The sequence below is a fragment of the Pleurodeles waltl genome, chromosome 9 (assembly GCF_031143425.1).
Source record: "Pleurodeles waltl isolate 20211129_DDA chromosome 9, aPleWal1.hap1.20221129, whole genome shotgun sequence".
Lineage (NCBI taxonomy): Eukaryota > Metazoa > Chordata > Amphibia > Caudata > Salamandridae > Pleurodeles > Pleurodeles waltl.
This window is the reverse complement of record NC_090448.1, coordinates 1,148,921,241-1,148,946,982: the sequence shown is the minus strand read 5'-3', so window position 1 is coordinate 1,148,946,982 and position 25,742 is coordinate 1,148,921,241. Positions and strand designations below refer to the sequence as shown.

General features: G+C 40.6%; 1 protein-coding gene across 1 annotated transcript in view; it reads right to left on the bottom strand.

Annotated features, from left to right (window-relative positions):
- SLC39A9 (solute carrier family 39 member 9) overlaps window positions 1-25,282 on the bottom strand; it is a 104,353-nt gene extending 79,071 nt beyond the window's left edge. The window contains exons 1-2 of the mRNA XM_069208974.1: window positions 24,873-25,282; window positions 4,165-4,273 (exon numbers count right to left, since the gene is read on the bottom strand). Coding sequence (XP_069065075.1) covers window positions 4,165-4,273; window positions 24,873-24,968 — 205 coding nt within the window. The 5' untranslated portion in view covers window positions 24,969-25,282. The remainder of the gene's footprint in view (window positions 1-4,164; window positions 4,274-24,872) is intronic.
- Between the last annotated feature and the right edge of the window lie 460 nt (window positions 25,283-25,742).

Sequence of the window (25,742 nt, the reverse complement as noted above, 5' to 3'; positions counted from 1 at the left end):
TCGTCCAATCCTGTGTGGTTAGTAAGACTCATCTTTCTTACACTTAATAACCACTACTAGAGAGTGAGTCCAGTTGTTATGCCACCAATCTAAGGGTTTTTTCTCTTGTAGGAAATGTAAAGCATGTAAAATTGGTTGTGATAAAAAGTTCGTCACAGATTTTAGAGGAAAAAATGTAATGATCAAGGAAAAAATTACATGTGAGACCTCCTTTGTGGTGTATGTGTTAGAATGCCGATGTGGCCTGAAATATGTGGGCAGTACCATATGCCCTTTAAGAAAGCGCATCCTAGAACACATAAGGGCAGTGCAAAATGAGGATATGTCTTATGCTATAACGAAACATCTTAAAACTCACCCTAACCTGGATTGGATGACCATGAAATACTATGGCATTGCAACTGTACACAAACATGAACGAGGGGGTGACAGGGTTCAGAAATTAAGACGTTTAGAGTCAAAATATATCATCAAATTAAAAACTAAGATGCCTTATGGAATCAATTACGATGAGGAGTTGTATTGTCACTTATGAGTGTGCAATAAGAATGATATATTACTGTCTTTGTAGTAAGTCAAGAAAAGTTGATTATGATTTTGATGTGAGAAAAAATAGTGATAAAATAAGGGGGGGGCGAGTATCCCTGTAGTGATTCGAGAAATATAAGATGGTTGTTGATTATTGATTATTAGGTATTCACAATTAGCAAGAAAAACTATGACAGTAGGATCTTATGTATAATGCAATATGTATGGAGTAGTAGCAATTATAGGAGTTTTTTACTTTTTATTTTTGTTGGCACTTTATTATCACTTGTTTGTTTGAATATTCTGGGTGCATATGAAACCACTTGTTTCCTTTTGTTATATTAGTAACACTTTTGGGACAAGCTTATGTGTATTGGTGATGTGTTGCAGCACTAGACATGTTATATATAAAACTACATATCCCAGAATGCCACATAAAGGCATAGCTTAGTGGAAAAGTATAAATACAACATGGTTTTGAAGAATCAAGTTACCGTGATCAAGACCGAGAAGGTCGAAACGCGTTGGTGTTAGGGTCGTTTATTTACTGAATAAAAGAGGATTAATCACGATTCTGTGAGTGCGGCATCTTTAACTTGAATGTTAAGCTGGCTAAATGATTTACGGGAACAGGTCCTTCCCTGATGCCTGCACCGACGAGCAGAGCGCGCCTCCTTCTGTGGATCTGTTGGAGATATATATATATATATATATAAAAAAATAATCACTGAAACTCTACATCCCTTTGAGAACATAATGTAAACCTTTGACATAACCCCAGGCCAGTTTATGATGCATAATGCATTTGTTAGGGTAGCACAGCCGACTTGGAAATCAATGACGAATGAGCTCCAGACATCAAATCACGTGCAAGTGATAATGACACAGAGAAAGGGTAGGAGGACAACATAAGTACTAGATGGATAATTACTAAAATAATCACAAGAGAACACTACCAAAGTCAAGGAAGAATGGACTGTACATAAGAAGAGGGATAACAGACCCAGAAAGGTAAAAGGTGCTTGAAGAAGGTGATCACAAACTCTGGGTTAAATTCACACACGGTCGACTACCTACACCAGAATAATTATCTTTCTTTGAAACACATTTGTAAAATATATGCCGAAGCAAGCACCTGTCAGAGATGTAAGACTGACAATGCAGATTTATTTTTTCCATGTAGGGCGGGACTGTAAACACACCAGGGAATACTGGATCACAGTGGTGAGCAGAGAGGCGCAAACAACATACCAACAACTTATGCGCGACCTCAAACTCAGTTTCACAGAACTGATATCTAGACCAACGACACACACACAGCTATACACGTAGCATGCATCCTGGCCAAAAACAAAATTGCTGTAAGGTGAAAAGTGGCATGTGTGCCACCCACTGAGCTGAGGTTTAAAGATGTACAAAGATGGGGATAGCAGAGACGAGACATTGAGCACGTTACAGAAGTAATCAAGAGCATGAATAGACAGGCAGATGGGGCACAATCAATTTGCCTCCTCCCTTTCTCCTCCTATTGCCTTTGCATGAATTCTTCAGTACTTAACCCTGGGTGAACGTCTTTCAGCAATCCTTTAGGAGTTTTACAGCATCTCCACTGGTTTGGCACTCTGTTCTTTCGCATCTGGGTGAACAACACATCTCTTTTGGGGCTTTATCAGTGGCTCTAAACAGTTGCTCTTGTCACTTCTAGGTGAACACAATACAATACAAACTCCTCTGGGCTGCACCTCTGTCAATTCAGGGTAAATGCCATACAGAACTATTTTGAGGGGTGGGGGTTAACAGTCGCTTCAAAATGGTGCCTCTTTGTTACTTTCAAGTGAAAGTCATGCAGCACTCCTTTATGTGTTTTACAGTGTCTCAATGTCCTTTTTTGCTTCTGGATGAGTGCTACATAGAGTTCCTTTGGGGTTTATCAGTAGCTCAAAATGCTTGCCCCTTTGTCACTTCTAGGTGAACGCAATACATCATCCATTTGGCGGTGTAACACTAAACATAGAGCACTCTTTTAGGTGTTTAATATTGTCTCCAGACGATTCTGGACTTCTGGAGGAGCTCTACATACCAGACAAGACCTCATGGATCGACCATCAACTGCAGCTTGTCGAAACTACCAATATGCAAGATAGCAATCTTGTACATGGTCACATCTTGCTGTAGGTATGCACACATCTATGCATATATCTGCATGCACTCAAATGCATATCAATATAGGCATCACCCTTGCATACCCTTTTCAAAACCGTAGGTGCGATCACCAACATGACCAACTGCATAACCACCTCAACGATTGCTTGACTGTTGGTCACAAAAATATTGCATCACAAACTGCATGGTAAAATTCTCACAAACAGCATGTCAACTACATTATAAACAGCATGATAAAATGAAATGTCATATGCAAGACAAAAGCTTTTATGACATAAGCATCTGAAGGAGTCATGTCATGTTACTCTTATACAGCACCTCCTCAGGGGTATTAAGGGTTAGATATATACCACAACGTACAGATGGTGTGATAGTGGATGATCGGTTTCTTTAATAGAGGACAGTGACTAGAAATTCACATATTTCTATCATGGATGGGCAAAAGTTCCACTGTAATGACCAATACACATAAAGTATGGTGAGCTGAATGTCACAAATACTGCTAGACTAATTGCAGAAAACTCTGGGTTGCTCTTGTTGAGACCACTTCATCTGTTTGCACAAGTAGAATGCTCAGCTAACTATGGGACCTGATAGGTCTAGCCCTCTCAAATGTACCCATTTTCTATAAAGGTCCCTTTTCACTTGAAGGCCCGAGGACATCTGTTTGGCACAGAATTTCCTATTAGAGATCTTCTTACCTTGGGAGTCCACAACCATGGGACTTATGTGGCTCTTTCTGTCCATACTCTGCTCTCACCGCTGCTCCAGCCACAGCAGGATAGCCAATGGTTGGTTGTGTTTTATTGACACCTATTTTCAATGCTTTCCAAGTTACTCGCATCAGAACTGCTTGGGTAGGACTCAGGGCCACCACGTAGCAAAAGGCAGTATCTCAGACTTCTGTGTTGTTGAGGACACAGACAGTGTCCACTGGAACGTTTACTTTATCATGCTCTCTCTATTTGTGCGCACATCTCAAAACACCAACGTTTCCTTTCTTATTTGATAATTCTAAGAAGGCATCTATGTCATTGAGGCCAGTTTAAAGAACACAACAGCGGAGTTGGTCAATAACCTTACAGAAGAACCAACCTCATGTCTTCCTGGTTAGCACCACCTGAAATCTCTATTTAAAAAAATATTTAAACAATATTTTGCATTACATGTAAACTATGCAGATAAATTGATGCAACTGAACAAAAAAGCATGGGCTGCATACTGTGTACCAGGTGCCTTCATACAGGTTCTATCCTGTTCTTGCAGTAAACAGAAATTAGCCCCCAGCTGATCTCCCTAACAGTGGAGAATGCTTCTGTATGCAGTATTTAAGACCTGTGGGTGTAGCTGAACAAACATGCCTACATTGTTGACATGTACTACAGAACTGGTGAAGAAACCAGTGTTACCTTCATATGTCTTCTCTGGATTACACGGTCGCAAGTGAACGAATCAGTCATTTTTTATGCTCACCTTCTAAAATTTCTTCATACAGTGCATGTACACCTTCGGGCACGATGACAGCAAGGGCAGTGCCACACAGCAGGCCAGCACCCAAGACGGTCACTAGCTTTAACCTTTCCTACAAAAAAAAAAAAAAAAAAAATTATACATGGATTATCAAGATGAAGAACATTTAATCCATATTCATGAAAACAGAAATTAGCACTGAAGGTATTAAAACCCACAAATACAATCACACTAGGAGAAAGAAGTTTTCATGATTGACGAGTATTTGCACAGGACTTTCAACAAATTTCAGTACACAGTTAATAACTGCTGTTGTATTCTCACTTCCAAGACGCATTTAAGCTATCTGTGCACAACTTCCTGCCAATTTGTGATCACACATTTTACTTTATTTATGATGCTTATTAGCACAAGCCCAGCGAAAGTGGTACTAGAGCACAGTATAGAGTAAAAGAGAGATAAAGAACACATAAGAGAAAATATATATTTTCATATTGTGGAGGACATCTATTAATGGGGTGAAGGGAGTACACAGAAGCCAGAATTTGGATGTTCCAATCAGGGGAGGATTCAATGAGCAGGGGCAGGAAATGGGTTAATAGCAGAGTTCTAGGATCGGTTTTCGTTGGAGGAGAAATGGGAGCAGGTGGCCCAAGTCTGGGTACCAGAGGGTCTTGACCATTACATTGTTTTTCGCACATCTGGAGGTTCTGACCCAGCATGACTTTCCTCAGACTGACAGGCAGGTTGCCCAAGACTATCATTTCAAAACAATTGTCATGTGTTGTATTGTATTGTATTGCATTGTATTGTATACAATGTTTTGAATTGCAATGGAACATGAAATAGGCTGTGGAACCGAACGATGGGAATATTAGCTCCCTCAAAGTGGAAAAAATCTCATCACGCCTTTGGTTCTGTAATCAAACAAATTACTGCTTCGGGCACCACATTCAGCAGGGCAAAGACACCTGTATAGTCCAGTGAGAGGGTGAGGTTTTCCCATTTATGTCTAAGAGGCAAAGAGCCTCAACAGTAGCTTGGTTGTTAGATATGCTAGGATGTACTTCTTGGCCTCCCAGTGTCCATCCCGCTAAAAGTCTGTTTGGTGCCTTTCTCTGAACTGTCTTTGCAGGGGAGCTTAGAGAAGTAAAGCTTTTTGATGCTACTGGTAAACCACCGAGAGCCATACTTGAGACACAGATTAGGAATGGAGTCACACGTCTGACTGTAGAGGTGTAAAAACCTCATTTTGGAGGCAGTAGTATTCAGCCATGGCCATGCATGTTGTCAGCTGACAGATGCCGTGGTCAATTACACTGAAGTGAACTAGCGAAACGTGGGCACATTAATGGGTGGAGAGGGCTCAGTTAGTTCACACCTCCACTAGACTTTCCATCTTTAGATTAAAGTTAAATGGTAAAAGGCGGAACTGTGAGAGGCACTACACATCTCAACAAAAGAGACCCAGATGTGTCCATCTGGAATGGATGAACTGTTTTTTTTTGTTTTTCTTTTTAACCACACTAAGCGCTCAATGCCTGGGATTGAAAACAGTGTGGTAAGGTTAGCTACTTTGGCGAGAGGAACAAGAATGTACGAGTATCATCATCAGCTTTTTAAAACTTTCTTCTGTTTCAATCATTTATCATGTTGACATTTTAGCCACAATCATTAGATCATTAACGTTTATCCATTTGTTGCTAAACTTAAATATAATTCTCAGAGCACTATTTTGAAATTGCACTTTATTTCCATTGAATTTATACAGTACTAACGCAAATCATACTATAATATTAGCCCTGGCATAATCAGAGAGGCTATCATCAGAGATCTTCTATAATGAGATTGCTGCCATAATTTGTCGCAGCAGTAAATGGCACTAAAGGGACAAGTAGATTTTATTACAGGATACGTTGATTTCAGAAGCAATTTGTCCCACTGACAAGTAGATATTGTATTAAATTCCACACTCCTGACTGGTGTTTCAATAGTGCCCAACATAGGCCAAGGAAGGTCAATTCCATATTTGATTTTCAATTAAATTAGCATATGAACTAAATCTACATACAATTAATTTCTTTGGAACTCTTTTAAATAGCTAGTGGTTAACCTGAAGGTCTAGAATGGATCTGGTCTTCCTTGAGCTATAGGGGTGACTTTACCACAGAGCCTAGAAGAACAGAATCATCCCACTTCTGCAAGCTTCTTAGCTGTCAGATTTCTGTTCTTACGTTTGTAGAATGGCTCCTGCTGAAAGACCTTGCAGACCTTATTGGAATTCATGTTTTCCTTGGAAAGCTAATGCCTCTAACAGGATAGTAAGTTCAAGTTAGACTCTGCCTGGGGCATGACTGGCATTGCCTGTGCTGCAGCAGATGGATCTCACAGTCTCACAATTGCTTGGAAGTTGAGCCAACTGTGACTACTTATGTGTCAACCAACTTCTGTCACTGCCAGGAGAGGACCATGATGCCTTGAGTAGCCAGGGTCTGAGTCCCCTACAAAGGACTGCACACTGTGAACAAGAGTGGGTTAACTATTGTAAGTATAGTCTTCAACTAGCCTCTCATTTAAACTCCATCATTGTTGCACTTCTGCAAGTTTGGGTAAATCAGGATCTCACTTCATCAATTTCTGATTTAGCATTATTGCTAAACACTGACAATTTATCAGCCTCAATAAAAAAAAAATATATATATATATATATTTATGTTTTTTACTCTGCCCGAATAATTAATGTAGGTAATAGGTGGGTCAAGTGGATTTTTAGAGGAAACGTAGGTTTCTGTGGCATTTTGTCCCTTGGACATGTGGATTATTTAAAACAATTCCACATCCCTGATGCCACTTGTTGGTGGTGCTAGCTAGCAGCAAATCTAAGGTGACTGGAGACAGCATTGCAAATTACCTACAAATTATTACTCTAGGATGACAGCTCAGTGAACTCTTTTCTTTATTTGGCACATCATGTAGGTAGGCCTTAATTAGTATCCAACAATTTAGTACCCTGGACGTTCTTTGTTGTAGGTCTTACACTCCCTTCTTGTGTGAAGACTGTGAACATGGACTGACAGAGTTAAGCTGAATACTGTATTCATGCACAAGTAAAGTAAAGGCATCTTCAAAGTCCCAGTGTGTATATTATGGCCAATCTAGGTGGATGTGGTCATCTGCAGATAGCGCTTTAGGACTTTTCACCAGGCACCTCTTCTTTGTGTTTTCCCTTAGTCTTTGGTAAAGAAAATCTGAAAATATGCCCACAAAACAAGCACATGCCTTCAGAGGTAAAAATACTATTTTTCACCTCCAAATATCGAACCAACCTCTCTCTACTATTGCAAGTTTGGCCCGAGCCAGCAGCCTGGACACTTCTTTAAGTACTGGGACTCACTAAACACCTTTTAACACAAAAGAAGAGTCTACAGGTAAGAAGGGGTAAGTAACACAAACATAAAATCGTCAGAATTTTAATTGAGACTATGACCAAGCCTGACAAACAATGTTCATTTCTATAAGCCCTGCGTAAAGAGAGGAGGTTGAAGGGAGAAGGAGCTTCCTGGAACAAAACAGGACACCAGTTTAGCAGCTGAAGCCCAGCTCTCCTCATTGACCAGAGTAATTGGAACTTTCAGGCTGGGAGAACCAGTGACTGCGATTTTGAACTATGAAGATTTTACGTATCCCTCATATGTTGGCCACTTGTAGTAGAAATAGAGTTAAGACCAGTAAAGTCAACCTGTATGAAATAGCACCAACAGGAAGATCTAGTACCTTTGGGAAGCTTAGTAGTGGGAGCTTCATGAAACCCTAGCAGTAACCAGTTTTATAAAGAGTATGCATGCACATAAATTCCAAGATAAAAGAGAGCTTTGCTTTTTGCAGAAGTATTCATGTCACCATGATACAGAACCTCTGACAAGAGTGTCAAAAAATCCAGCGACAGCTGGAAACCCAGGAGTGGAACCATCCATGCCCATAATCTGGGGGGAAAACAGAAGTGGAGCCACCCTTTCCAACATTCTAAGGGGAATGATGAAAGGAGGAAAAAAAAAAAAATCCCAAAAGGATGATACTAGGAAAACGCAAAGGAACATAAAGAAAAAATAATCATCACAATACATCTCTCTGTGTAGGGAAAGGATGAAGAATATTGGGGACAACCTAAAAAAAGATTAGGGTATTCATTTTACAAAGTAAAGGTTTTGTGGAGAAAAAATAATTTAAGTTAATTTGTGATGATGAACAGGGGAGTCAACAGCAAGTACAGTATTCACAACAGTTGTGCTATATAAAACTTGCCTGTGGTCCAAATAAGGCCTTTTTTTTTTTATGATGAACCACATTGTCATTTACCTTATAATTTTAATGAGGTTTAGAAAATGAAAAAACCCTTTACCCACTTCTATTTTTTTTTTTTTTTTACTTCTACTACTTGCCCATTCTTTTAAAGCTCATGTGTAACTTATTCGGAAAGGTCATAGAGGTTTCTGTACTTTCCTTCATTATTTGCAAAACATCTATTAATAGGTGTTATTTCTACTGAAACACAGATGTCTCTATCAACTTAGTTGAAGGATATCTGCCCTTCAAGGAGACCCAAAAAAAATATATATATATAGCCCAGTGAGTGAATTAGGGATAGATATGAACACCTTCTGAAAGGGCTTTGAAAATCAGTAATGCTATTTCCCTTGGCCGGTTGAAAAGAATCTTATCACCCCGTTAATTCTTTTTTGTCAAATCACTTGTTTTGAGACACGACAGAGCCACATTTTGGTGATTCAGGGACATCGTTTTACCATTTTCTTCACAGCATCTGAAGTCAATTGAACTCGATTGTCAGTTAAGATCTTGGAAATACCGCCACACAAACAAATTCTGTTAACTCCACCAAAATGTTCGTTGCAGCAATTCATGCAGGCTTTGTCCTAGCCATTGAGAATAAAAATTCATGAGAACAATTACAAAACATCACAAAGGCCTATACAAAGCATTGCTTAATGATATCCAGTTTTTCCAGGGTTTAGCTGGCACTAAGTTACCTGGAGACAATGGTGCTTTGTGTATAATCTTTTCGTTGCCACTAGAAGCACAGCTTAAAGCACATGTTTACTTTACATCATAAGAGTCCAACAATATTGCACCATTATCCTGGACTTAGCCATGAAATCCATGTTGGGCCTAGTTTGACTAACAATTATGTTTTCCAAAATAGTCTAGAAAACCAACACCGATTTGGTGCTGGCCTTTGACAGTCAAACCTGTATTCTTTACTGTACTTACAACTATTCTTACTGGGGCATTATTTTGGATGACATTAGTATATGATTCTGGAAACACAAAAACTTTAGATAACTTTTCAAAATGTGCTGAATGGCACGCTTGAAAAGAGCAGCTAATGCGAATCCAAATGACAGAATCTCTAGGCTCCTAGAGGAGTAATAAAAAGTCAGGGACCAGGGATCAGAACAGAACTCAACTTGGTGGTAGGCAGAAGACAGATCAGTTACAGTAAATTGCTTGCATCGTCCACCATGTTGAGAAGTTCATTAATGTTAGGAAGTGGTGGCATATAGAGTCAAATACAAGAATTTAGATGAAATATCCTTGCACATGTGCAGACTACCTCCATTTGCTTTTTTAGCCAGTAGAATAGGTGCCAACCACTCATGATTCTCTATTTTTTTTTTTTTTTTTAACTCCTTGGCCTATTCATTTCTACAACTCAAAGTCTCAAACTGATTTTCACTAAAGTAAGGGAATAGGGTACTCTTTTTTGGACAACGAGAACCACTCTTTGAGCTTAATCTTCTGTACAGGATCGGTAGCATTAGGGTCCAATTCCCTTTGACATCTCCACCCCAAGACATTGGACCCATTTTTAGCAATGTACACCTTTCCCAGGGTGGTTCTCCCTTTACATGAGATATGCATTCATATCATCCCTTCTAATGCAATGGGGGTCTTTGTTATAACCAACAGAAAATATACTGGGAGTTTCTAACATTACAATTTTCACCACATTTCAAAAAAATAGTTTTCTTTCAAATAATGTAAGCAGTGAGCAGGGGTTAGCAAGAATTTTAACTATTCTGTTATCAGCAGTTATTTCACAGGTGGGCAACTCAATGTTGCAGTTATTGTTTTCACTTGGAATGCGTATTTGCTTGCAAATTCTTCAATATTTTTCAAGCAAGTTCATTCGTTTCTTGGTTTCTTTACAAGCTCTGGCAAAATGAGCATTATTGGATAAGTCTAGAATTCCCACCACAGAAAGATTTCAGTTTAGTACTATTGGTGGTACACCCGTTTGTTCATTTGCAATTTTCTGCTCACAGACTCTTCACCTTGCTTAGCCTTTCATCTTACCATCACCTACTGGTGGTTTCATTTATTTTACACAGTCTGCTGTGTGTTCAATACTTGTAGCGATTTCAATATCTTGCTCATATCTGGGTTATGTGCAAACAGTTTCTTGAGTACAAGTTATTCACACACCTAACTAATTGATCTTACAAATGAATTAGGGTTCCAAACGTGCACGTTTTTGAAAGTCCACTTAAAATAGCAATGTAACTAGCTGCCTTTGCATTTCCCCTTGTACCTGTGCAAAAACTAGTGTCTCTACAGGACTATGTTAATCTTGCCTCCGAAATGCTATTTCAACCTCTGAAATTAATTTGGTAAACTGCCCAGGTTCTCCACACTTCATTCTTGAGTTGGTTCAGGCAAGTTTCAGAATTTTCTGCCTTCCATACCAAAGTTATGTAGCAATATATGTTTGCGCAGGTGTTAATTTTTCTCTCACCGACTGAAGCTAAGGGAGACTAAGGCCCTCATTACAACCCTGGCAGTCCGAAGACCGCCAGGCCGTGGTGGCGGTCTCACCGCCGATTGGTCGGCGGTGAAGAACACCAAATTACGAGTTCGGTGGTTTGGCTGAAGCCAAACCGACGATACTCCATCTGTCCTGCCACTTTTCCGTGGTCCGCCAGGCTGGAGGTGAGCACCTCCCACACGGTGAACGCTGTAATACCACTAGCGGTATTACAACGCTGGGGACCCCTAGCATTTCTCTGGCAGTCGCACCGCCAGAAAAAGCTGGCGGTCTTGCATCCTGGAGACAGACATAAGCATTCCTGTAATTATTAAATTGTGGAGCACTGCTAAAAACATTGTGTGGCTTATGAGTAGAATTGCTATTGATATTTTTTTTAATGAAATAACGTGAATAGGAATGATACAATGATCCGACTTTTAATGTAGGATTTTGTCAGAGTCTGCACATGTTTTTTGTGTTCATTTTGTAAGGTGATGGGGCTTGTCACCTTGACATAGGCTCTTCGGAGATGAAACGTGTAGGAACTGAAATCGCAATGCTGAAATAAAGAGTTTGGCATACAACACCACCGTGGAGTGCCAGTCTTCTTTGGTTGCTTATGTTTCCAAACCTGCTGTGATTACTGAAAGCAGGGAATCACCCCTTCGACAGAGCACCCACAAACCAGGTGGATGTGACCAGTTGATGGCAAAAGGAACCATATACACACACACACACACACTATATATATATATATATATATATATATATATACATATACATATACATACATATATACATACATACACACACACACACACGGACACAGACATACGTGTGTCACCTCTTTAGGAAATACATATTACTGACCATAAATTAGCTACCATTGATTTTTTTTTGCCTCCGTTATCAACTTTTTCTGGCCTGTTAGTTTTCATAGGTAGACGTGATGGCCATCTTGGTCACAAAGATAGCTGTAAGTGCACTCACCCCCAGCAAGGAAAGTCTACAAATATTAATTTATGTATATGGTATTTTTAAGAGCGAACCTAGCTAAAAAGGCAGTGGAGAGCTGTGAATTAATCGGTTACAAAAACAAAGCATATTCAGGTTGGGTTTCCAACAGGAATCGAAAATCGACGCATCGCTCTCACGGATATGTGGTTCTTTCCTCTTCTGATGATTGCACAAAACCAACCAGACACCACAAACCAGTTTTTCAACATTTTAATTCACAAATCACAAACCCAGAAGCAACATTTAGCCTGAACGTAAATACTTATTAGGGTCAGAGCTCCTCTTTGGTCATCTTTATCCAACACAATTCTATGTCAGGAATTGAGGCTAGGATTATACTTCTCTTCCTTCCAGCAGTCACGTAAACAGGATAACAAACTACATTTCCCATGAATCATAGGAAACATTATAGTCAGAAACAACCAACAGCAGCCCAAAATGGCCTATAGGGCCCCCAGTTAGCCTTTCTTCCTTTATTTCTGCTGCCCCGTTCATAAGATAAGTAGTCTTCCCAGGGATCTCTTTATCTGACGTGTGTGACAGTGGATATTTGCCCGGGCTCAGGCTGGTATTGCATTCTTTGTTAATGGTGGCTTGCACTTGTTTTTTCCTCAGCTTAGCACATGCACGCTCTCGGTTATCGGTCATATGGGCACAGTGCAGCCCACCAACTATTATAGTAACCCAGGTGAACTATGGGCTATTATCTGATTTCGCCACCTCTGTGAAGGATTAATAAGTAGCAGAAAAAGGACCCCGGGCAAACGTAATCTGACTGAGCTCAGCTCTAGCGGCTCTTCTTTGTAAGAAGTACTAGGAGGCATCAGTGAATTCCCAACTAGCTCCTTGCCTTCAGCTGAAATACAATTGTCTCTTCCTACGCTACACAGTCAACATCCTACTCTATCACCACTCTCTCAAAACACTCACACTGGAGTCACTAAGCAGGTCCTATCTATGTGATCATCACAGCCAACAAATATCATTGCTAAAACAATGTTTTTGTGAAGGTCACATGGAGGGTTGTGGGGGGGAGGGGAGAAAGGGCTGCGGGCAGCATACTTCAACAAACGCATTTATAAAAAGACCCAACCAGCTCACTCTTAATCAAAATGGTATTGGTGCTACAACAGCTGAAAGTTTCAAAAGCTCGTCTGTTGGTTCTTTACCGATCTGAATTATTAACCACTTCATTTAGATTTATATAGGTGGTATTCCACTGCCTCCAATTTGATTGATTTCCTGTACCTGGCATTGAAGGTTTCAGGGAAGCTTGCTAGCGTCCCTGTCGACTTCCTCAAAATGGGAAGGCAACAGCACTTCTTGCACCTACTGGAGTGTGAGAGAAAATGTGCTGTTTTGCATTTCTAAGTTGCCTTCCCATTCACAGATTACTTTTCATTTCAACTCTATTTTTGTATTGATTTCCATTTTAATGAGCAGAAAAGCACAAATTGGTATGCACATGGCTCGAACAGCTTGTCTTTACTTTGTTTGCACTGACAGCTTCACGCTCAACTGCTGATGAAGTAGCCTTTGGCAGTCAATTATTTACATTGCAACACTGACAGATATTCTAATGCACTTTGTGATGTTAGCTCTAGTGACTAGCTTCTGAAAACGTCATCATTTGCCATCTCATCCTGCACACGTTTCGCAAAGAAGCATCGGTCAAACAATTTATAAGAATAGATTAAGACCTCTAGCAAACACTGAAAAAAGACAGACAGAACCACCCTTTTAGAAGGCAGAAGATAACAAGAAACAATAAAACGTTTTAATCCAGGAGATGAAGTGCGACGTGCATGAAGCAGGTGGCGCACTAGTCACGCACCCAAAAAAATAAAAAAATAAAAAATAAACACAACACACACAAAAGAAGTGCTTGTTTACAATGCAGTGCCAAGCCGGGTAGTTTTAAAATGGTCATCCATGAAAGGAAGCGCAGTGTTGAAGAGGCTGCTGTGGTCATACTGCCCAAAAAAACGAACACACTTTGAGGGAAGTGCCTCTGCTCAGCCCTGGTGCTCACAACCCAGGAGAGCAAGCGCAGTGTTGAAGTGGCTGCTGCGGTCATACTGCCCAAAAAAAAAAAAACACTTTGAGGGAATTGCTCGTGTTCGGCGCTCGTTCAGAATGTGCGCTGATGAAGTCAACAGTTTAGGGACCTGCTTGATCCAACTGAAACGCAACAACCATCAAACATGGATACACATTTTCATACTGGGACCACTGTCAGCAGTGCAGTCCGAGCTTACATTTCTTTAGAGAGCTCACTTTAATAAAGGCTTTGCATTATTGAACCTTAAATACAAGTTTGAACAGCATTAACATATGGACACAAATATTACCTTACCTGCAGACAATACTCTTCACTGATCCATACTGTGGTACTACAAACTGGCAGCCAAAGAGTTTGTGCCTACTTGTCTCAGGGACAAAACAAACAAGAAAACTCAATGTCCACAAATAATGTGTCCTGGGAATCGGGCTATAGGAATTCCACACCCCTGAATCATGTACAGAAACAACAAAAAAAAAACTACCAGAATATTCAAAAAACTATTTAGGAAAACCTTTTTTGGAGAACATGGTGATGAAAGTACTAGGGTTGGCTAGAGAACGTAGATTAATGGGTACATCACCTTCATTCTGTATACTGTACCTGAAGGGCTAGGGGACTGGTGGATGGTGCACCAATAAAGAATTGAACTTACAACTTGTTTTACACTTGGTCTTTATTAAGAGACAATTTCCACACTGGTGACGATTAGGATGGATTTAGACAGCTGTTAAAAGTTAACACATTTATGTTACTGAAATTTTTCTTATTTAGGCAACATATTTCTACCATATCGGCCACCCTTATTCTACACTATTGGAGCAACGGGCTCATGATCGTCCGACTCCAAGTTCTTGGCTTTTGCAAATTAACCAAGAAGGAACTGTTTGGTTTCTAGTAGCCAGCCTAGAGATACCATGGTGTTTGTAGACAAAACTGTATTGTTTTAGCATGGCTTATCAGTGTCTGGAGCACGTCAGGCAGCTCAAAAGGAAATGTTGTGTTTTTTCTTCTACTGTGGGTCTCTCAAAGCTCCTGAACAACGTTGCCCTTGAGCAGGAGTTTGATTCTCACTATGCTTGTGCTAGTATATAAACCTGTCACCTCTATAAGGCTGTGAAGTGTGAACACTGGTGCGGCTGAGCACCAAGCAAGACGACCTTCTCTAACACTATGGGCCTGATTACGACTTTGGCGGAGGGGATTACTCTGTCCCAAATGTGACGGATATCCCATCCGCTGTGCTACAAGTTCCACAGGGTATAATGGAACTTGAAATACGGCGGGTGGGATATCCATCACATTTGGGACAAAGTAATCCCCTCCACCAAGGTCGTAATCAGGCCCTATGTGTGGCAACACTGCAAGGAACCACCAGAAGACTACAGTGTGGTGTGCTTACCAGTTCTCTCATGTAAGGAAGCTGGTGGCCGCACTGAAGTACAGTAATGGATGGCTGATGCCTCTTCTGGAAGGATGCGTGTCGGAAGGATTTGTGGACTGCATCCAATAGGATCCAGCAAGAGGTCATCAATAGGGCAGTGAAGAATATGCTATTTGATGAACATTTGGGTAAATGGAAAAGACTAAAAACAAAATTTTCCAGGAATGCCTCACAGTATTTTCACATCTGTTTCAACTGTTTTTCTGAATGACTGATTATCCTAAGATCAGTGGCACTGGCTGTGATTGCACCTATTGGTATCCTGAAACGAAAAGAGTGGTACTATATAAGGAAGGCTAAATTATTTGTCACTGCTGCATAGTGGGAGAATCCAGAAGTCCGAATTCAGGTTTCAGATCAGAAAACGGAAACTTAATCTGGTTGCTGATGTTGCCTACATGTGACATGCATATCTGATGTATGCTGTGTTAAATTTATAATTTTAACCTGTTTGATAGGAAACTCGCATCAGATCAAGGGGAAAGTAAAGCTGACTAGACATCAGACTTGTTGATTGTGTAGGGAAACTAATACAACAACAGATCCACTTTACAGGTACTTGACAGTTAAAGTACACGCATCTGTGGAACGAAAATGTATGATTAGCTGATTTAATTAGAGAGATTGAAAACAATTATCCTGAAAGATTTTGCCACACAATCACTGTAACAGAATTGAAGAATACTCACGCGTTTAAGAGAGAAAAGTAATTGTTTTGAATGAGTAACTGAGTTAGAGGGATGTGTCACGAAATAAAATTAAGCAAACGTGTCTCAACCAAGGTTTTCAAGATTAGAAGCATCACGAAAAGGGTGAAATATGCAGATAATGAGACTCACTACAGCAGAAAGTGGAGGCCACTGAATGGTTGGCATCATTGCTTGCAAACAGAAAAGGAACCTTAGGTTGTACATAGACTGGAGTCAAGTGTGAACAAGTGGACAAATATTGCATCCCAAACTTTACAAAAATTATGTTTATATTGTACAGTGAGAAAATATTTGCCACACTTGACCAGGTGAAACTACCTGATCATTCCATGGATTTAACTTTGTTGATTAAACCTAATGGAATGTACAGTTTATAGCAAATGTGATTTGATCTCCTCTCAGCATCCTGTGGTCCTCCAGTAGTAAACAGAGAGAAACACTCTTGCATTTCAAATAAGACAGAAGCAAAATCCCATTGAAAGTTCTTCAAACTAACAACCTAATTGAAATGCAAGTAGCACGGACATTTCCTAATTGATAGCTGAAGCTAGCACAAAACTAAAAAAAAAAACATTCTAATAAGCTCTTTGAGGTGGTGAGATATTCCTGAAACCCCCTTGCATTTGTGAAATCAATCCTGCACTTAATGAAGAAATACTCTGCATTATTAAAATTATTTGCAGAGACAAACTACAAAATTAAATTACGCAATCTCAGTCTCTAATGCTCACTGCACTCAGCATTAAAAAAAACTGACTACTTTGCAAGAATTCTCTCTCATAGACTTGATAATGCTTGGGAAAACCAAATCATTCAGTGCTCAAAGGGTCACGCTTCCCTGCAGACGGACTATTAATGAAGACTTCATGAGGCTATGTTAATGGGTGGCGCAGGAATATTACTGGATACCTAACTTATGAGAATTCCCTAGCAGCCTGAAAACAGGTTAATAAAACACTTTCAAATACAACTGCTGACCCAATAAGCTTTCATCTAATCACATGTATTTCTTTCTTGAAAAGAACCACTGAGTAGTTATACAACTAAAAAGCTCAAACAAAAAAAAATCTACTAGGCTATCAATCAGGGTTCAGATCACACGGTAACACAGATCCCACCACCCTAATAGTTGCAGTTTATGTGCTGTGTATTATCGAGGTCAGACTGCTCTGCCCGAGGATTCGCCTCTCATTACAATATAATCTTCAGGCCTCACCCAAATTCCACAAGGCAGATGTACAAAACACAACCATTCCGCAACATTCAATGCATAATACAGTGTAGCTCGCAAGCATACAATAGTGCCTTGCTTTGGTTATTGCTGGTACTGTACTGAAATGGTTTACCCTTGTTGTGTAGTCATTTTAGTTATAGCTCCATGCATGTTATTTTAGCATACTACGCCTGCCGCTTAGCACTTTAACCTAGATATATTTTATTCAGCTTCATTTATTATTTTAACAATAGCCACTTTTGCGGTCTTATTTCGCTCTATATTGCTGATTTTGCTTAGGCCAGCCCTACGTTCTCAAACAAGTCATTCACTCTGTGCTTCTTTCAAGGCTGCAGTAAGATAGGTTGTCGGAGAATGTGGTAAAAGTTTTGTCTCTGGTGTTCATAGAAAAACACACATCCTTACGTAGGGACATTTTCTCAGAACATCAGTTGTTTTATTATAAAAACACTTCCTTGTCCCTTACACGTTAGGGAGAGATTCCAGCCAGAAGACCATGACTGTATGCTGATTGCTAAACGCTTCGCTACAGCTGCTTATGCAGACTTCAGGCCTTTGCTCAGGTATGGGGGAATGATGTTTTCCCAGGGGAATCTGAAGGGCAGATTTAGAGCTTAACATGCTGTGCTCTATTATAGCCTAGGTAGGAATTAGTCTATTGACTCTAGTGACAATAGGGTAGTGTTATTTCTATGCTTCACTCTCCTTGTCACAATTCTAATCTTGTCATACTGTATCATCCTGGTTATTGCAGTACATGCTTTGCTAACTAAGATGCAGTTGCTTCATTAAAACCTTACTGAAACATATACTGCCTCTGTCATTGTGTATGTGAGACTAATGTAACTGAGGGAAACGGATGAGACCTGAGTGACCAAGATTTCCCTGAGAAATTAATTATGTAATGCGCTCAGCTGCCGATTCATCCCTGCCCTAGGGCAGAGATGAGGCACTGCAAGTTAGCCGGAGCAAAACCCAGATTAGGGCAACAGGTGTTACCTGTAGTGGGTTAAGACTCAGTCTCCCACACCGCAGGTGATTCTGCCGCTCAAAATCCAGTAGTCTCATTAGAATAATGAGAGCCTACGCAACACCATGTTAGTCCAGAACCACCTCAATAATCTGAAAATTGTGATTTTGAGGTTTCAAAGATACATGTTCTACCCTCTACTGATAAACATACAGAGTTACGAAGAACACACCCTTAAACAACCACTGACTTTAACATACGCTTTTAACAGTCAATATGCCAGGACTACTTGGTTTATAATGACTTTTCATAATTAACAGATCTGACCTACAGCATCAACAATATTTTTCCTAGTGAATTAACCGTGCCTCTGTTACCACTGATTTGTCGCCATAACCAGCAGAGGTCTTCCATTACCGAGCCTAAGCTTTTTCACAAAGGAAGCATCAGAAGACAGTTATAAAATTGCACAGTATGCAACATTTCAGTTGGCAAAGCAAAATAATATCTATTCTAACAGGGCTTAACAAGGATTTTCACTGTGCAAATCTTCTACAACCATGGTTTGTCAGCATAACCAACACAAAAAGTTTAGCTTAGGACAGTATTCTGTTAGATTCCAAGTAACATAATATTCACATATAGGCTTTATATATAGAATGATAACTATCCACCTTTAAATGCCTATTGACTGACATGTTTTTCACAATCAATATGTCAGTTATTTTGCCTTTATTCTTAACTTTTCATAATGAACATTCAGACCTATAGCCTTTATCATTGGCTTGTCACCATAACCAACACAGATCTATGGTACCGAGCATAATCCCTGCAGAAAGCAACCATCCGGCATACAGTCATAAACATACACATGTATGCAAAATTACAGTTGGCAAAGCAAAATACTATCCCTCCTAATACAGCCTAATGGGGATTATGGTAGTGCATATCTTCTAACCCCACGGTTTGTTTGAGTGGATAATCAACAACAAAAAACCTCTTGTCTACCACGATATTCTGAAATTGTATGTAACAAATACTCGTCTTTAGCAGTGCAATAACTATGCATCCTTAAAAGCCTATTGTCTTGAACACATGCTTTTCACAATAAGTAGGTCAGGTCTTCTGGCTTTGTTACAATGTTTTATTATAAGCACAGCGCTATGAAATCTGGCACAACATTTGCCAATGAAGTCTTTACCCCTTACCAGATAGAGGCCTATTCAAGTGCCCCAGAACTGGCAACCATCAAGCATACAATTATGATATTACAAATCTGTAGACAAATACAGCTTGCAAAAACAGTATACAACTCTTCGACAGGTCCAAACAGTAATCATTAAAGTGAAAAGCCCCTAGGGTTTGTCATAGAGGGTAGCCAATGTCAAACCCCTTGCCTACTGTGAGGTTACATGTAAGAAAATGTCTAACACAATGTGATAAACAGACCAGACCTATCGCACCGGACAGAACCTTTCCTAGTGCACAGGTCAGGCCTGTAGCTTGTCACCAACTCAGACCTACTGCTTTGGACATAAGCTTTTCCACAAGGCAACCATCAGACACAAAGTCATAAAATTAGAGAGTTATAAACAAATTACAGTTGGTTAAGGAAAAATACTCTCTCTCTCCTAAGAGGACCTAACAAGGAATTCCATAGAGCTAAACGTCTATATCCATGGTTTGTCACACAGAGTAACAAGCAGCAAAACCATTGCCTACTATGCCGTTCTGCAAGAGTTTATTTAACAAAATACTGTCCGTAGGTTATAATATAGAGTAATAACTATTCACATTATATGCCTATTAACTTTAATTTTTGCTTTTTACAATACATGTGTCAGGGTTAGTGCCTTTACCACTGCATATCAGAATAAATAGATCAGGCCTATAGCCATGATCACTGGCTTGCCACCATAACCAACTTAGTCCTGCTGTAACAAGTATAAGCTTTAGCACGAGCCAAAAAGTGCAATGAAAGAAGACTTTTTAGTAGAAGCACACAGATTTGGCTCAACAAAAAAAGCCTGCACTCAAGGAAACCAAGATGTGGGTGGAGGCTAGGCCCTTCTCTCAGAAGTACTTTGAAAGTGTATTGTGTTCATCACATAAAGTAAGGCAACAGTTTTACTGTCAGGTCAGACCTAAAGATCCATGTCTAAAGTGGAGGGTGCTAGGACTGCAGTATATTTTCAGGTCTTGCCTACACAGCGCATGCACTGTAATGCAAAATGTATTGTTTGCAATTCAGTGGGCTTACAGCCCATCCACAGAATACAATTGGTTGTTTTCATTGTCACTTATTTGTAGCGTTTCAACTGCTTCACTCCTGCAGCCTTACCTTCCTTTCTTGTGTTAGCGCCTCCCTGGAGCATAGAACCAGTACATGTGTTAGTCCTTGTCCTTGTTCGTCTTTTTGCAACACACTATTTCTTTTATTTTCTAAGCATTTCAGTATTATTCCTGGCTATGCAATGTGCTTTCCTACTTTTAACACAGGTACACAGCGTATATTATGTTGCTTTCACCCTATTTGCTGTCTCTACTGACGCTTTAGTTACTTACAAACTTATAACCACAACGGTACTCCACTATGCCACTCCACACCACTAACATCTAGCCATGCTGCTGTACAACTTGCTAAAAGACGTTGGCAAACCAATAGCTCTCACATAGGTAAAACCTATTGGCTTTGCCAAATCTTGTTCATGACTGACACCCCCCCCTTTTGTGCTGCTGCCAGAGAAAAACAAACGTTGAAAGTTATCTATGACACCTTAACCGCATTAAAATATCATGTGTGTGCGCGCACCGAAACGTTCAACCTCAGGCAGCGATACCGTTCAACCTCAGGCAGCTTTATAAATGAATAAGAGAATCACAGCTGTGTGTAAAGGAGGCACTTTTTTCTGTGGAAACACAAAACTGCTGCCCAATCAAAACATGTTCTTCGATAACAGCATGTGGGCGGAGTCCAAGATCTTCTCTACAGTACTCCTGAAAGCTCTTCAATAGGTTGATCACATTACAAGTCAGACCTAAAAAAGGCACGATGATGCAGCTGTGTCATTTTGAACATGCGCATATGGGTCATGACGTGGATGGCATTTTTTTTTTTTACCGATATGAGATAGGTAAAATAAAAAGATGCAGTTATTGCGCAGCAATTAATTAAAAATATAACATAAAAAAAACAGAGGACTGAGTAACAAAGGCGCCAAATGGGGTAGCGGGCGGGGCGAGAAAAGGAACAGAAACCCACAAGAGAGACAGCAACAAGGAGGGAAGTGGGGTATGCACATGAGGGAGAGAACAAAACTGGGGCAAAACCAACATGGAACGCTGGGAGGGAGCCAAAGCACATGGTCACGGGTGAGCAACATGAAGCACTAGGGGGAGAGAAGCAGACGGAAGAGAGGATTAACATGGAGTGCGATGGGGGAAGAAGCACATCAGGGAGACAGCTGGAAAACACATGTACTCCCATCAAGTGCTAAAGCAAGAAAAAAGTATTTCCCTAAATGTTTGCAGTTGACAACACAAGTAACGAGGCTACGCTCCAGGAGTAGGACAAACAAGTTGGATAAGGCAACCCATAGATAAGCAAGCAAGCAAAAAAAAAGTGACAAAGCCAACCAATGGTAAGCAATGGGTAGGCTTTAATCCCACTGTAAATTTACGGTAAACTGACAATAGGTATTTTGCAGGCTGGTGAAATCGACCTAAAGAAAAAAAAAAAAAAGTGAATACAAGTGGAACTCAGAGAAACCAAAATACTATTAAAGGCACTCTGTTCTAATGTTTCCCAACTTGTGTTACAATACTTGAAAGAATAGAGAATCAAATGCAGAACGAGGCTGCTTCAGAGCAAGGCTTACCGTGAAAGATATGAGGAGATCCCTTTCGCTACCTCCTTAAGTACTGCTGGGTCTTTTTAAAGAAACTGGTTTTCAAATACGTTCATAACTGTTTATTAGCACCTACAGGAGTGCGGGATCCACAACAATAGGCCCTTTACAGAAAATGCGTCTTTTATATCTCTGCTATTCTAGAATTGAAGTGTGCGGCCAGAGGGCCAGTTATTGTACTTAGCAGAGGGTCATGCTGGGGAGTTTCTCTAGGCCCTATTTTGTAGATGTAGTGGGACTTTATACCGCTGCGCTTTAAGGACAAATGACGATTCTAAACTATATTCTCTACTGAAATCAGGAGTCACAGAGGACCAGGTCTTAGGTGTGAAACTCGTTTTAAGGTTTTTAGTTAATGAAGTAACGTTTACTTACTTTTGTTAAGAAATCCCAGCTAATGAGAGTTTCTGGAGTATACACGTGTGTGCACAATTGTGCAGACCTTCGTTGGAAGAGATTACGAAACAGTGTTAGATTTCTCAAAGATACAGTGATTAGATTGCATGTTCAATTATTGACTTGGATTCTAGATTTCATCTGGAGAGAGACGAATACAATTTCCAGGTTTCTAAAGGAACTGCCAAGTCACATGGCTTAGATTAGTGTCATTCAGAAAGTGGAGATTTTGGTCAAAATGGAAACAAAATTTTGGGGAAAAGCTGCTTTTATGTGGTGCGTACCTACCACCAAGGTTAAGAAGTTATGTTGGAAATGTAACAAATTCAATTAATTTTAATAGAAGTGTTCAAATAATTGTACACAGACAAGACGTTCAGGAAAAAGAATTTAACAGGGAATACTTTTTAACTTAACTTAAAAGTCAATGTATTATAGTATTACGTGAGGTCGAGACTGTGAATGGAGAAGGATAATGGGCCAAGGTAAGTGGTGGTATGCAATGGAAATCTGTGGATGTTCCACAACATTAAGAGATGAAGCATTCAAACAAAATTTAAAACCAAACCGAGTTAAAGTGCACTTTCAATCAAAATTCTGAAGTCGAAACTAGCTGCTCCCAGACAACTTACTCAGAATGGTTCGAACTATTATCAGAGACTCCTAGGACTGTAAATAACAGGTGTCCTAAGCAGAGCCGTTGCTGTCCGATTGCTGCGATTTACGATCGAGCAACAACCCCATCAGGTTGGCCCAAAAGTGAGCATCATCAGAGCAGACTTGAAAATAGAGGCCATGATGCTCACATTGACATTCCATACAGGCTATAACATAACCATTAAAACAGGGAGGGGCTATGGATTAAAGCCCATCGTGCTTTTAAGAGTGGTGTATCTTCCCGTCAATTGCTGAACCCTGTCTCAGCAAGGATTAGCGACACCATAGTGAATTATCAGATGCCCAAAGAATTAACTTACCATGTAGGACTGTCCACTGTATAAAACGCAGAAGTGAAGTTTGTTAGAACAAAGGCTGCTGGCTTCCATTAATATACAGTTTTCACCACGTGGAGTCACCTGGTTACATTGGTCATACGTAAACAGTTAATATATAAGAACTGGTTTCTGAATTTGTTATACAACTCAGAACTCTATTGCCCCTGTGACTATGGTTAGTTTGAAAAAGGTCCTACGTTTTCATTTGCATTAGGTATGGTGGAACTTATTTTCCAGTAACCCTTGTGATTTGCAGTGAATTTTTATGCTGCCATTGTCAGCCTCAAAAGCAGATCCAACTTACAATGTTATTTGGATATAAAGGCTTTACACTTCACCAGGAGAAAAGCTTTCACATTTTGAGACGTGAGGATACAGGCATCAATAGCATAAGACGTGTTGCCACTGGCTACAACAAAAACACAGAAGTCTAATTTAGGAAGCTTCTTTGTATTTTACAAGAGATAATGTTGATTTGAATTACAAAAATATTTTCACCTTTACAGTACACGGTTTCTCAATTGTTCCACAAGAGATTCTATGTACAATGGTAACTATGACACGGCCTACATATTTTGAAAGTGTTAAGCACCATCTAATTAGCCTACTGACATTAAAAGATCCGTTGTCAAGTTTGCCATATCGTTCCAGCTGCTAGAAACAAATGGGGATATTAAATAAAACAGGCTTCAGAGCACTGTACAAAAACATTTTAAATAACTGTAGGTAACTATTAGATGCCCGCACTAATAAATTCTACGAAGGGGTAACATTTGCAGTCCATAAAAAATTGAAATAATCAGGAGAAAAACATGCAACCAGTTGTGAAACAATGCGAGGAGCCGCGAGGTGAGCCTCAAACATTAATGACATTTCCGAGTTTAAGTCATGATCAACACCCCTACAGTCCACTTGAATCAAACGCCGGCTTCACCTAGGTTCACTTTAGGAGTAGGGGCTGGAATACGTAGATATACAGCCCCCGGGGCTCATGTCCAACACGCAAGTCCTATACGTGTGCAGTAAATTGAACTTGAAACGTGACCACTAATAAACACACACCACCGTGCCGCTACGAGATCACTCCAATCCCAATCAACGTTAGGGTTTGGTGGTCGCGAAGCTGGCCCCAGAGATGGTGCAATGCCTTACCTCCGAGAAATTGACAGCCAGCGGAATGGTTCCTGCCACGTAACACCCAACCAGCATAGCCAGGGAGAGCAGGCTGATGGAGCTCAAGTCATCCATGGCTCCCCGCCTGTCACTGGCAGCAACACCGCCAGGAACCAACACCTTGTGTCAGGATGCCAACGGCGAACGTCCTTCTGTTTAGGGAAACGCTGCAGACCATCAGCTTACACCTTGCTGGTCAAATCAGGACATTCACAGATACGGCCGACTAGCAGCTCTCCACGGGCAGACTCGCCACTGCCCACCCAGGTGGCCACCTGCCCGCTGCTGAGACTAACCGACCGCAAATCCAGCCTAGCATCCGTAGTCCCTTATTGAGCTTTCTACGGGCGACATAAATCGGTACTTTCTGTACTTCCGGGTCGGAAGACAGCCTATCCCGTGTCTGAACACATTCAGAGAGTGGTCTAGGAGTAGGAGGGACCTGCAGCGTGTAAGACGAGCTAGGGTTGGTGCGTAGGTGCACCTCTGGCATTGTTTAGTGTGTTCCACGCGCAGAATGTCGAGGTTCTCATTGGCTGTAGGTTCCGCACGTGGGTTCGCGCTACGCAAGGGGGCGGGATTTCGCTGGCAGAAGCCCAAGGGCAGTCTGAGTGACATACCTGGCAGTGAGCTGCGTGTGTACCTCAGCAGGACCTGCTGTTGTTGCCCACGGGCCTCACTCTGAGCTGCCTGGTGTTGGCTTCTGGTGGCTCGTGCCGGTTTTGCTGCTGTCGTCAACGGTCCTGCATAGGAGGCGGTCACGTGGCTGCAGACTAGTAGATTAGGCTGTTTTTGGGTGGTCAGCGCGAGCGTTAGTTTGAACCCGGCACGTGCGGTGTCATGGCCTAC